The 13,533-nt window shown below is 45.0% G+C and overlaps 1 protein-coding gene across 2 annotated transcripts in view; it reads right to left on the bottom strand.

The window, feature by feature from the left end:
* Positions 1-224: 224 nt before the first annotated feature.
* Positions 225-13,533, bottom strand: part of LOC137408872 (uncharacterized) — a 52,295-nt gene continuing 38,986 nt past the window's right edge. For both annotated transcript variants that reach the window (XM_068095460.1, XM_068095461.1), the window contains exons 17-22: positions 3,910-4,036; positions 3,592-3,804; positions 2,872-3,044; positions 2,630-2,766; positions 1,745-1,812; positions 225-586 (exon numbers count right to left, since the gene is read on the bottom strand). In XM_068095460.1, coding sequence (XP_067951561.1) covers positions 425-586; positions 1,745-1,812; positions 2,630-2,766; positions 2,872-3,044; positions 3,592-3,804; positions 3,910-4,036 — 880 coding nt within the window. In that variant the 3' untranslated portion in view covers positions 225-424. The remainder of the gene's footprint in view (positions 587-1,744; positions 1,813-2,629; positions 2,767-2,871; positions 3,045-3,591; positions 3,805-3,909; positions 4,037-13,533) is intronic.

Genomic DNA, 13,533 nt, shown 5'->3' with positions numbered 1-13,533 from the left:
TATATTACAAGTATAACTACTATCATCTATTGCTATAGTTATTATATTACAAGTATAACTACTATCATCTATTGCTATAGTTATTATATTACCAGTATAGCTACTATTAACTATTGATATAGCTATTGCACCACAAACAAAAATATTATTTTTGATTACTATAGTTACGGTTGCAATAGCTTTTTAGTCAGATGTAGAGTTACCTTTTTGTATTTTGTGTAAAATGATATAAAATTATATTATGAAAAATATATGATCAAACATTGAAGTCCAATAATACACTCCCAGTAATTCTTATAAGTCAGAGGAAAACAGCAAACTAATAGAGTTTATAATTTGATAGAAATATGGTTTCGGGCGTCAAACACTCCAGCCACTTGTGTTATATCTCAGACTAATTTGAAAGCAGTCAGTAATCCAAGAACTAGATAAATACAGGGTTGCGTAATTTGATTGGTTTCCTACAGTTATGGCAGATTTTGAGAGATTGTGCACACTCATCACATGCCGTGTGTCCGCAGGGAATAAATACTATATTCCTCTTCCGATCCATACATATCTCACACAGCTGAATACCCTCCATCTCCTACAAATATTAACAGTTTGCACTACATTCATGCAGTCAGCTAAGATCAAAATGACTACAATGATAAAACATGGGATGGGAAATTTGAGTTTTTTTTGCAATAATTTATAACATTTAAAAAGTTTTTTCCACTATACTCATTATAGTAAAGCTGTTGGTAAATGTTATCTCTCTTTAAATGCTAAGTTTTTACATTTGAATATATTTCCTCACAGAGGTGTACTTGAAGGAGGAGACAATTCTCCACTCCAATTACTTATGATAGACACATAAATACATGTACAGTAGAAGCGCTGTCACTCAGACTTATATTTTAAGTCAAATTGTAGTGCATATTCTACATATCACTTGTAGACTGAAGAACAGAGACAATCATAGACCCAAGGCCAAAGAAACCTCATAAACAAAAACATTTACTCTAATGAATTTTAATATATTAGAATTGTAATAAACAGCTAAATGTAAGATACTTTTCAATAAACTATTAAAATACTACTTTTAAAAAATTACTATTAAAATGTGAATTTGAGTTCAGCTGAAGTTTACTCATCACATTTATCCCTGTAATTCTTTCAAACTCAACTGGATTAAAGTAATAATTAAATGAGGTAGATATGTTTATCTGAGAATCAAGATCTAAGAATCTGAGATCGGAGAATCTAAGATCATACAATCAAACTTCAACAGCTAATATACAGCTGTATATCAGCTGTATATTAGCTGTGTATCAGCTGTATATCAGCTGTATATCAGCTGTATAACAGCTGTATATCAGCTGTATATCAGCTGTATATCAGCTGTATATCAGCTGTATATCAGCTGTATATCAGCTGTGTAGTATTGTATTATGGTAGTCACTATATATGGAAAACAAGATATTGTAGAAACTGTAAAAGTTGTACAGTAGTGGTGTAGCGGCTTTGCATAGTTGCAATGCAATTCTGGAGTCATGCATTGACTCTGACAAAACCAAAAAGCATGTCAAGAGATAGGTGAGATGTACACATAATGAAACCTGGTATTCCTACTGACTAAATGAAGGTACGTAATAAACATGACTTTTGAAAAGAAGAAGATCACCTTCTAAAGCACCAAACAGGAATATACAACTCTTATTAGGTGTATAAAACAGAAGAATAGAGTTAAAAAATAATTTACTTGCAGTACGATGTTCAACTCTTTGACTGCCTGGTACGGTGGAGAGTCTCTGGTCAACTCAGCTCCATCTAAATATTAAACATTGCAATGTGATTGGCTATTCTCTACACTTCAAACAAATACTAAAAAAATCTTGGGCTGTCATCTACCTGATATTTTGATTCAGCTTAAAAACTGTAAAAAGGCAAAACTTTGGCTTTCTTAATTAACCAATCATTTGAGTTTTCCATTTGTAATAAAATCTTGGGACTCACTTTATTTGAAACTTATCTATCTATCTTCAATCTACATATAAATTTCTCAAAGTATTTCCGTCGTATATCTGTTGGTTTTCCGGCTATAGCTATTATTAGAACAGCGGAGCTGGACAACAATGCAGACACAAAGTCATGGCTTACCGTCATTAGAAGCCTAACCTTATTAACTAGCTTAGTGGAATTTTCCATTGGCAATATGCCAGGCTACTAGCTTGAAGAGTACAGTTGTTTGACAAAGTTTTAAAACTTTTACAGTTGTTTTTATTTTCTCTCTTAATTTATATCAACTACACAAACCACTTTTCTCATGATATGTAGTTTGAAAGTAAGAATGGGAAACGTTGTTATATGTTAAATACAAATCAATTTTCTGTCCAACAACTTTTTTATTACCTGGGCAAAGCTGGGTAGTACAGCTAGTGATAATATAAAGTTGACATGGCAGCACCTTACATCAATGATGCCTGAATATTATATTATTGGGTTTTACCTTGACATATGTTGGAATTTATTTAACAACTCAACACAATTCCAAACATTCATTATCAAACTAACCTGTCTTCCTACAATGCAGGGAAAGGTAGACCACTCTTCCTACCTTTACTCCTATACAAACAGTTGCACTTACTTAACAATTTCTTCTTAATTGGAGTCCGGCATTTCACACATGTTTTCATTTTCTTGCAACAGTCATAGCAAGCACACCGGTCTTTGCAAGGCAGAAAGATGACACTTGCATCTTCCTCTTCACACACTATACATGGCCTGTCAAAATATACACCATCTTGTATCAATAGACATCCATATCAGATTCATTATGCAACCTAAGTCAATATATCTCTATGAAGTACATCTATGTAAGCCACTTACAGAAAAGTGATATACTTTTTCAGCTCAGTTTTAATGCCATAATCCGAGACCAGGTCTAAAGGTGTTTGACCTTCAAAATTGACCCGCAGCGCATCAGCGTTATTTTCAGCGAGAAACTTTGCTATGGCGGCAGATTCCTGTGTGGCCTCCTGAAGCATGTCAGAAACGGCAGCCTGGAGAAAAAGGCTAATGATAAAAGTATGGCAACTCGATACAAAATTTTAAACTCAAATGTTTGAGAGAGAAGGTAAGCAATGACAGGAAAATAATTATAAAAACTACCTGAAACTAAAATGGGAAAAAAAACCAGATATGACGCTATAAAACCTGATGAATGAAAAACAAAAAAAAAACAAACAAATATACTTGTTGCGAACGCAAAAGAAATTTAAAGGTTATATGATGGAGAAACTTGAGGCAAAAAGAGCACACAACAGATATAAAGACGAAAAAATGAAAAAAACTAATTAAAGGTGAAAAACTTGGATAAATGAACAAACAGCAAAAATATAAATACTAAAAATATAAAAGATATATAACAAAATAAAAAACAAAAAAACAGAACAATGGAATGAATAAAAAAAATTGAAGAAAAGAAAGGGCTCTCTAAAGCAGATAAATAAAATGAGAAACAGGTTGTTTTGACAGGTTGAGTTTGAGATAATGATGTATGAAATCATAGGGTTTCACTATGAGAATAGATATCAGAGGTCAACTAACCTGGTCAGCCACACTAGAATTGAACAAGGCCACGCCATCTATATGAAGCCTGAGAAGTACATGGTGTAAAGCAGTGTGTCCTTCTTCATCCTCAATCATCACACTGGCTCCACTTTTAACCAAAATCTTTACAATAGTCTGGTTTGCTTGAGTGCAAGCTAACATAAGGGGTGTCTGTTGTCTACGGTTCTTCAAATTGATGTCAGCATGTCCCTGAAATGAATCTTAACCTTGTCACTCAGTTTATCCAGATGCCAGTCTGGCTCTTCTTATTATTGTACTATACAACAAGCAAAAGTAATGAAACTTATAGCTTACCTGTTTGAGTAATGCTTGGACCACTGAGCAATGGCCATTGAGAGATGCTATATGCAGCGAAGAGAAGCCATCATCCTTTGGAACGTCAACCATCTTGGGAGCTCGAAAAAGAGTCTTTTCAACAGCACTTAAATGGAGAGAAAAAAATGTGAGACTATTAAAAATAAGAAAACATGAAGTGGTATGTTACAGTCCTAAAAACGAGGTCAACTGATACAGCTATAAGGACAGAGGTACTGAATTAGAGAGGGTAAAGAGAGATGTAAGATGATACAGCTATAAGGACAGAGGTACTGAATTAGAGAGGGTAAAAAGAGATGTAAGATGATACAGCTATAAGAACAGAGGTACTGAATTAAAGAGGATAAATAGAGATGTATGATGATACAGTTATAAGGACAGAGGTACTGAATTAGAGAGGGTAAAGAGAGATGTAAGATGATACAGCTATAAGGACAGAGGTACTGAACTAGAGAGGGTAAAGAGAGATGTAAAATAATACAGCTATAAGGACAGAAGTACTGAATTAGAGAGGGTAAAGAGAGATGTAAGGTGATACAGCTATAAGGACAGAGGTACTGAATTAGAGAGGGTAAAGAGAGATGTAAGATGATACAGCTAGAAGGACTGAGGTACTGAATTAGAGAGGGTAAAGAGATGTAAGATGATACAGCTATAAAGACAGAGGTACTGAATTAGAGAGGGTAAAGAGAGATGTAAGGTGATACAGCTATAAGGACAGAGGTACTGAATTAGAGAGGGTAAAGAGAGATGTAAGATGATACAGCTAGAAGGACTGAGGTACTGAATTAGAGAGGGTAAAGAGATGTAAGATGATACAGCTATAAAGACAGAGGTACTGAATTAGAGAGGGTAAAGAGAGATGTAAGATAATACAGCTACAAGGACAGATGTACTGAATTAGAGAGGGTAAAGAGAGATGTAAGATGATACAGTTATAAGGACAGAGGTACTGAATTAGAGAGGGTAAAGGGAGATGTAAGAGGATATAGCTATAAGGACAGAGGTACTGAATTAGAGAGGGTAAAGAGAGATGTAAGATGATACAGTTATAAGGATAGAGGTACTGAATTAGAGAGAGAGTAAAGAGAGATGTATGATGACACAGCTATAAGGACAGAAGTACTGAATTAGAGAGGGTAAAGAGAGATGTATGATGACACAGCTATAAGGATAGAAGTACTGAATTAGAGAGGGTAAAGAGATATGTAAGATAATACAGTTATAAGGACAGAGGTACTGAATTAGTGAGGGTAAAGAGAGATGTAAGATAATACAGCTATAAGTACAGAGGTACTGAATTAGACAGGGTAAAGAGAGATGTATGATGACACAGCTATAAGGGGAGAGGTACTGAATTTGAGAGGGTGAAAAAAAAAGATGTAAGATAATACCGTTTTAAGGAGAGAGGTACTGAATTAGTGAGGGTAACGAGAGATGTAAGATAATACAGCTATAAGGACAGAGGTACTGAATTAGAGAGGGTAAAGAGAGATATAAGATAATACAGCTATAACAACAGAGGAACTGAATTAGAGAGGGTAAAGAGAGATGCAAGATGATACAGCTATAAGGACAGAGGTACTGAATTAGAGAGGGTTAAAGAAAGATGTAAGATGATACAGCTATAAGGACAGAGGTACTGAATTAGAGAGGGTAAAGAAAGATGTAAGATGATACAGTTATAAGGAAAAAGGTACTGGATTAGAGAGGGTAAAGAGAGATGTAAGATGATACAGCTATAAGGACAGATGTACTGAATTGGAGAGTGTAAAGAGAAATATAAGGTGATACAGCTACAAGGACAGAGGTACCAAATTAGAGAGGGTAAAGAGAGATATAAGATGATACAGCTATAAGAACAGAGGTACTGAATTAGAGAGGGTAAAGAGAGATGTAAGATGATACTGTAAAAGTTTTGTGCGACCTTCACTTTCCTTCACAGGTACAAGACTCGGTGCATGAGTTTATACATATATTTCTGCTTAGTTCATAAGTTGTACAAGAATGATCAGCTAACAGGCAATGAACAGGCCCAGAACAGCTCTGCTCTTCTAAACAAATGTTCGAGCTTATATAGCTAGTAAACTCCACCTTCGTTCTACTTAGCTGAACCCGGCATGGCTCAGCTCGGTCTTGAATCGGCACGGCTCTGGCTTGGCTTAACTCTGACCTCGTCATTCTGCATGACTGAGCACAGCCCGGCTCGGCTTTGCTCAGCTCTAGGCTCAGCTCTCAGTAGATCACATTCCACAACGCTCTCCCCTCCATTGGTGACCACGGTCTCCAATCTAGACCTTGGGAGAGAGCTTATGGTAACCACTCGGCAGACTTCCTCCTCTCCGGTCAGGATTCTGTCCAAGTCCTCGTCATCTGCTTCCGAGACAGCTTCTCCAGGGCAGCTCGTGCTGGCCTCAGCAGTCGCCTCCTCTCACTCCTGATCTCCTTTGGGTGCTGCCACACCTACCGCCTCCGGTGCACCCAGTGCTTCCTCAGCTTCTTTCAAGCTAGTTGAGACTGAAGTCAATAAATCCTGTAGCGAGGTGTTACCTTTGCTGTCCATCTTCTCGAGTGCTCTAACGTCGTCCAGAGAAGACGAGTGTTTGAAAAGGAAAGCTTTGGTCGCGTCCGTGAGGACCATTTTTCTTCCTTCCTGTTCGACCTCCGGACCCTTTTTCGACAATTCCATAGAGTACCATACCCCATCTCCGTACCGTCCCGGCTTCCTGGTGGTCCGGGCCGGCCTCGGATTGTGCCGGACCGGAGTTGATTGGATTGCGGGGTTGATGGGATCTGGTGTTGTGGTCCCTTCAGTCTCCACCGGGTTTGCTTCTAAGTTCTCCCGGAACTTTTCCTGTGTGAACTTTTCCTCGGAGCTCGGAGGGTGTCTTTGGCTTTATTCTTCCTCCGGTCCGGCCGGAATTTCTCACGAAATTATCTCCTACCCTCGTTTTTCTGCAGCTTCTAATAGCAACTTTTCCCAGCTGGGGGGGGGGGTGGCATTATAGGTACAGGGTCTATTCTGACCTCCTCCTGCCTCCTCTCCGGCCTGCTGGGTCGAGCTCCTTTCATGTTTGGACGACTCCTTGGCTCCAAGGTGGCCGGGGCTTGCCCCAACCTTTCTGGGCAGGCATGATAAGGTTTCAGCCTTCTTCCGCTCTGAATGGAAGACTGGCCCTTTCATTCCACCAGATGTGTGGTTCCCCCAGGCCTTCAGGACCTGGTATGGTCCAACGAACTTCGCCTGCAGCTTGGGATTTTCTCCCCGTCTCCGGCGTTTATTCGTGAGCCATATCCAGTCGCCTGGGGCATACAACGGTGGCTCCTCCCGGTCCTCCTGTCTCACTTCCATCTGACTTTATTGTAGCGCCTTGTGCACCGTCTGCAGCCTCCGCTGCACCTCAAGGGCGTGCTCGTGAGCAGGAAAGAACTCGGTCGGTGGTGGGTGGCTTTCCAGCTGGTCCGGAAACCTCGGCTCTCATCCCAACATCAACATGCTGGCTTTCTCTCCGGTTGCGGAGTGGGGGGTGCCTCGGTATGCCCTCATCAGCTGGGGAAGCAGCAGGTATAACTCGTCCTGCCCCTGGGCCAAATATAGTGCCCTCAAAGAGTCCCCGATTGTTCCGTTCAACGATTCCATTGGCCTGTGGGTGATAAGGAGTCGTATGGGTTTTCCCCATGTTCCAGAGTTGGCACAGTTCGGCCACCAGTTGGCTCTCAAACTGCGCTCCTTGGTCTGTGTGGATCTGCTCGGGTAATCCCAGGTAGCAGAAAACCCGCTCATCCAGTGCATTTGCGACCACCGGGACCGTGGCGTCAGATAGTGCCAGTGCGTCCTGCCAATGGGTGAAGTGGTCGGTGAGAACCAGCACCCACTCGTTCCCCCTAGGCGTGACCGGAAATGGCCTCATTAGATCCACGGCCACTATCTGCCAGGGTCATCCGACGTAGAGCCTTCTTTTCCCTCCGGCCGCCTTTGTTCCTCTATGCTTTGCGGCCTGGCACACCTCGCAACTCTTAATGAGCCGTCTGACTGTGGCCGTCGGCCCGGGCTAGTACCAAGTCAGCTGGAGGCGGCTTATTGTTCTTCCCACCCCAGAGTGAGCCAGGGCGTGCGTTTGTCACACCGTAGTTTCTCGCATGGTCGGGAGGCAGATGGCGCACCATCTAGATGGTGGCCAGATGGCGTGCTTCTAGCACGCCGTCCTGTCGTATGCGCAGAGAGCCTCGCATGTGATGCAGGATATCCAGCTCTTTGTTCCCGAATTCCAGGTGATCCGCCGGCACCTCTTCCCCTGTGGCGATGGCATGATACATGATGACCACGGGTCCTTGTCCGGTGGCCTGTTTCCTTGCCAGCTCGCCCTTTGGTCCTGTAATCTCTGGTGTGGCCGGTAGCCCTTCGGATTGAACCCAGGTTCAATCCCGCCACTGTTGGGGCGGGAGTCCTGTGTGAGTTTCCGGCCTGCCCTCCGGGGTATGCCCAGGGTCTGTCCCGCCCTGTTGAGAATGGGAGTCCGATCCAGGCAACTGGTCGGTACCAACACAGCTAACGGCCCTTGTTCCCTTGCCAACACCTTCCGTGAAGGGCCCCCGTCCATCTGCTCAATGCTGGCGCATTGCCGGCAGTCCTCGCAGGTTTGCCTGCTCAACCCATCTGCGGTCAGTCCCTGACCGATGCTCCAGGTCGTAGCGGAACTCAGCTAGGATCTCTAGCCACCGGGCTACCTGGTTCGAAGGTTCCCTCCTGCATAGCCACCGGAGTGACGCGTGGTCTGTCCATAGGAGAAACTCCTGACCATACCAATACAGCCGAAAATGCTTCACTGCCTTTACCACCGCAAGCAGCTTCGGTCGAGTGATGCAGTAATTGCGTTCCGAGGGGGTGAGGGTCTTGCTGTAGTAGACAACGACTCTCTCGCAGCCCTCCTGTACTTGGGACAGCACGGCCCCCACTCCTCATCCGCTGGCGTCTGTGTCAAGGATGTACTGCCTCTGGGGATCCAGGTAGCCCAAGATCGGGGCGGTGCTGATACTATCTTTCAGTGCGTTAAAGGCGATCTGTTCCCCTTTCATCCATTTCCAGGGCTCTCCTTTTGCAGTCAGTCGGTGCAAGGGATGCGCTATAGTGGCTAACTCCGGGATATATTGTTAGTAGTAGCCGACCATCCCGAGGAATCCTTGGAGTTCTTTCACTCCACGCGGGCTCGGCCATCCCGTGACTGCCTTCACCTTGTCAGGGTCTTTAGAGACTCCATCCTGGCTTACTATGTGGCCTAGGTAGCGGACCTGGGGTTGCAATAGTTTGCACTTGGACGGCTTTAACTTCAGTCCGGCCTTGTGGAGTCTCTGGAAAACCTCCTCCAGCCGGTGCAGATGCGTATCGAAGTCGAGGGCGATGACTATAATATCATTCAGATATAGTAGCAGCGTTCTCCAGTAGAAGCCGTGTAGCACACGTTCCATGAGTCTTTGGAAGGTGGCTGGGGCAGATGTCAGTCCGAAAGGCAACACCTTCCATTTCCATAATCTGAACTACGAGCAAGATACTGCAAGAAGTACTGTCGAGTACTTCTTGCAGTATCTTGCTCGTACTGCAGCAAGTACTGTCGAGAAGGCCGACTTCTCCTGCGCTTCTGCATCCAGGGGTACGTGCCAGTACCCGCTCACCAAGTCGAGCGTGCTGAAAGAGCGGCTGCCGGACAGAGCGTCCAGGCTGTCGTCGATCCTGGGTAGAGGGTAGGCGTCCTGCTCGGTGACGGCGTTTAGACGCCGGTAGTCGATGCGAAAGCACCACTTCCCGTCCTTTTTCCGGATCATCACCACGGGGGAGCTCCAAGCTCCTCCGGCTGGCTCGATCAGCCCCCGCTTGAGCAGATCCTGGACCTGCCTTTCGGCCTCGGCCTCTTTCTCCGGTCCGAGTCTGTGGGGAGAGGAGGTTGCCGGATTGGCCGGGTGTCCTCTTTAAGTGGAACGAAATGTTCCACTTTGGTGGTCCTTCCTACGTCGTCGTCACCTGTACTGAAAACGGTGGCATATCGACTCAGCAAGGAGGCCAACCTCGCCGTTCGACCCATCCCCTCACAGTTCGGCTGGGCCACCTGAAACAGTTCCTCAAGGTGAGCCGGCACTCCATTGATTGAAGTCGGACCGGCGTCACACAGTAAGGGATCGTCCTCTTCGATCTGCGGAGTCTCCAATCCCGTGTAAATGCCAATAATGGCTCCGAACCGGAAAGTCAATGAACTCCGTAGCAATCATGCAGCGGTTGATGACCTGTCCCTTGGGTCTCGGCTGATTCAAGCTGCTTGCTATCGGAGGTCTGTCGGAAAATCCTTCGATCCGTCCCATGGGGCAGTAATTTCGCGTGGTGATGCGACAGTGTATTGCCATTTATGTCTGGGCAGAAACCATTACCCCCCTTATCACCTGTACCTTGCTCTGTAGCAGCCGCCCATGTCGATCCGTGCACACTAGCTGTCTGCCATCTACTCGGACCACCGACTGCTCAAATTAGAGAGAGCACTGATGGGCCATGAAGAATGGCATTCCGAGTATGGCATCCTCACTCAGACGGCTAACCACAAAAACTTCCTCTGTCTTTACATCTCTCAGGCGGATGGCCAGACAGATAATCCCATAGAAGGGGAGCCGTTTTCGATCAGCCAATAGTCCATGGCTGTCACTCTCTTCGAGTTAGTGCCGTACGGCTCCTGGCAATCGGTCAAAGACCTGCTTATTGATCAGGTTTGTGGGGCCCCTCCACTCTTCCTAGGAGGAAATAGCTGGTGGAGTGAAGTCGGCTGAGGGCTTGCGCCCTAGAGGTGTCTTCCAAGACATATTCTGTGAGGCCTGGAAGCCTTCCTATTTGCAGTGGGGCGGGGTCGGTCCCTCGGGTCGTCCTCCGTCCGGGGTAGACCCGCGCCTCCTGTGATTGCCATCCCCAAGGCGAAAAAGCGGTTGGCCCTGCCGCCTTTAATTAAGGCAGGCTTCCAACCATCTGGTCCAGTGGGGGTGGTTCTCGCTGTCTGGGGTGGAGGGGATTTGGGAGTCACTCTCTTTCGTTTCGGGCTACGTCCCTGCCATTCGCACGGAGGGGCGTAGGCGGTATTCGGGACAGTGGGAATGTCCAGATCGGCATCACTCAAAGACTGGTAGTAGTTTCGTGCCTCCACAAGCTATTCCTGTGCACAGACTTTCCTCGGCCTAGTCCTTGCTGGTTGAGACCAACCGTCGGCTGTCACTGAATCCCGTGTAGTCCTATTGTGTTTCCGGGGTTGTTTGGCCTTGGTACAGCCAGCAGTCGGAGCTACTAGTGTGGCCGTGTTTTGTTTCCCGAAGCCGGTTTAGTGTAGCGAGGGCAATTCTTTCGTATGTGCCCCGGTTGCTCACCTCCCCAACAAAGGGTAGCTGGCTGGCTCCTCTCAGTTGTTGTGCGAACCTGCTCCTGGAGCAATTCCACCTTGTCCGTGAGAGTTTGGACCAGCCAGTGTAGTCGTCCTATAACATCGGTTTTGGCCGAGTTCACCTGGTCGGAGGTTCCTCCCTCCAGGGTTCGTACCAAAGATCCGGTGGATTTATGCTCGCCTTCTTGGATCTGGAGGTAGTCGTTCCTGGCCCAAACAGCGTCAGCCAGCGTAGGCGTATGTATGGCCAACAGATGTCGCTGCAAGACAGAGTCCCTTAGTGAGCTGCAGAAGGTCTCCATAGCCATACTATTTTGGTGTCGATTCGGCAGGTCCCCGTACGCAATGCGTACCAACCTCTCGACCTCCATACCATGCTCCTGAAGTGTCATACTTTCCTCTCGCCTAAGAGCCTTGAGCTGGCTTAGCGCCTGCTCGGCGGAGAGCCTGAATCTTGCCCGGAGGGCATTGAAAATGGTCTCCTGGTCCTCGGCCCGTCCGCAGTCCTCAGCTTGCTCGCCCAGTGTTTCCCGGAGGTGCAATAGGGTTGCTCCTTCCATTCACTAGTTGGCGTTGGCTACCTCCATGAAGCGAGCAGTCAAGTACTCCACATCTCCCTTTCCAGTGTACTGGGGAGTCCTAAAATGTGGTGCCGGTTCCTGAGCCTTTGAAATCAGTAATACCCGTTCTAGTGCCTCGGCTAGTCGGTCGGGTCCCGGGTCAGCACTTCTTGCTCTCCTATTGGCCATGTCTGGCTTTCAATAGGTTTCTGCTCTCTTTCCAGAGCAGTGCCTCTACCGTGTCCGTGGCTGTTGGCTCCTTTCCGGGCTTTTTCCTGTAAGAAGTTCTTCCGGTAGGAGATCGCTGCCTCCTCAGGCAGTCCTTCAACCAGAGTCCAGTAATCTTCCCAGTGTCCAGTGATCCTGATGCAAGTCCTGTGGTGGAGTTCTTGGGATCGTCAAGGATCCCACTGCTGCCACCAGTGTAAAGGTTTTGTGCAACCTTCACTTTTCTCCACTAGTACAAGACTCGGTGCATGAGTTTATCCATATATTTCTGCTTAGTTCCTAAGTTGTACAAGAATGATCAAGTAACAGGCAATGAACAGGCCCAGAACAGCTCTGCTCTTCTACACAAATGTCCGAGCTTATATAGCTAGTAAGCTTCGCCTCCGTTCTACTTGACTGGACCCGGCATAGCTCGGCTCAGCTCGGTCTTGACTCGACACGGCTCTGGCATGGCTTAACTCTGACCTCGTCATTCTGCCTGACTAAGCAAAACCCGGCTTAGCTCAGCCCTAGGCTCAGCTCTCAGTAGATCACATTTCACAACAATACAGCTATAAGGACAGAGGGACTGAATTATCGAGGGTAAAGAGAGATGTCAAATGATACAGTTATAAGTACAGAGGTACTGAATTAGAGAGGGTAAAGAAAGATGCAAGATAATACAGTTATAAGGACAGAGGTACTGAATTAGAGAAGGTAAATGGAGATGTAAGATGATACAGCTATAAGGACAGATGTATTGAATTAGAGAGGGTAAAGAGAGATGTAATATGATACAGTTATAAGAACAGATGTACTGAATTAGAGAGGGTAAAGAGAGATGTAAGATAATACAGCTATGACAGAGGTACTGAATTAGAGAGGGTAAAGAGAGATGTAAGATGATACAGCTATAAGGACAGAGGTACTGAATTAGAGAGGGTAAAAAGAGATGTAAGATGATACAGCTATAAGGACAGAGGTACTGAATTAGAGAGTGTAAAAAGAGATATAACATGATACAGGTATAAGAACAGAGGTACTGAATTAGAAATAGTAAAGAGAGATGTAAAAAGATACAGTTATAAGAACAGAGGTACTGAATTAGAGAGGGTAAAGAGAGATGTAATATGATACAGTTATAAGAACAGAGGTACTGAATTAGAAAGGGTAAAGAGAGATGTAAGATGATACAGTTATAAGAACAGAAGTACTGAATTAGAGAGGGTAAAGAGAGATGTAAGATGATACAGCTATAAGGATAGAGGTACTGAATTAGAGAGGGTAAAGTGAGATGTAAGATGATACAGCTATAAGGACAGAGGTACTGAATTAGAGAGGGTAAAGAGAGATGTAAGATGATACAGCTTAAAGGACAGAGGTACTGAATTAGAGAGGGTAAAGAGAGATGTAAGATGATACAGTTATAA

The sequence above is a fragment of the Watersipora subatra genome, chromosome 11 (assembly GCF_963576615.1).
Source record: "Watersipora subatra chromosome 11, tzWatSuba1.1, whole genome shotgun sequence".
Classification (NCBI taxonomy): domain Eukaryota; kingdom Metazoa; phylum Bryozoa; class Gymnolaemata; order Cheilostomatida; family Watersiporidae; genus Watersipora; species Watersipora subatra.
This window is presented reverse-complemented; position numbering and strand designations above follow the sequence as displayed.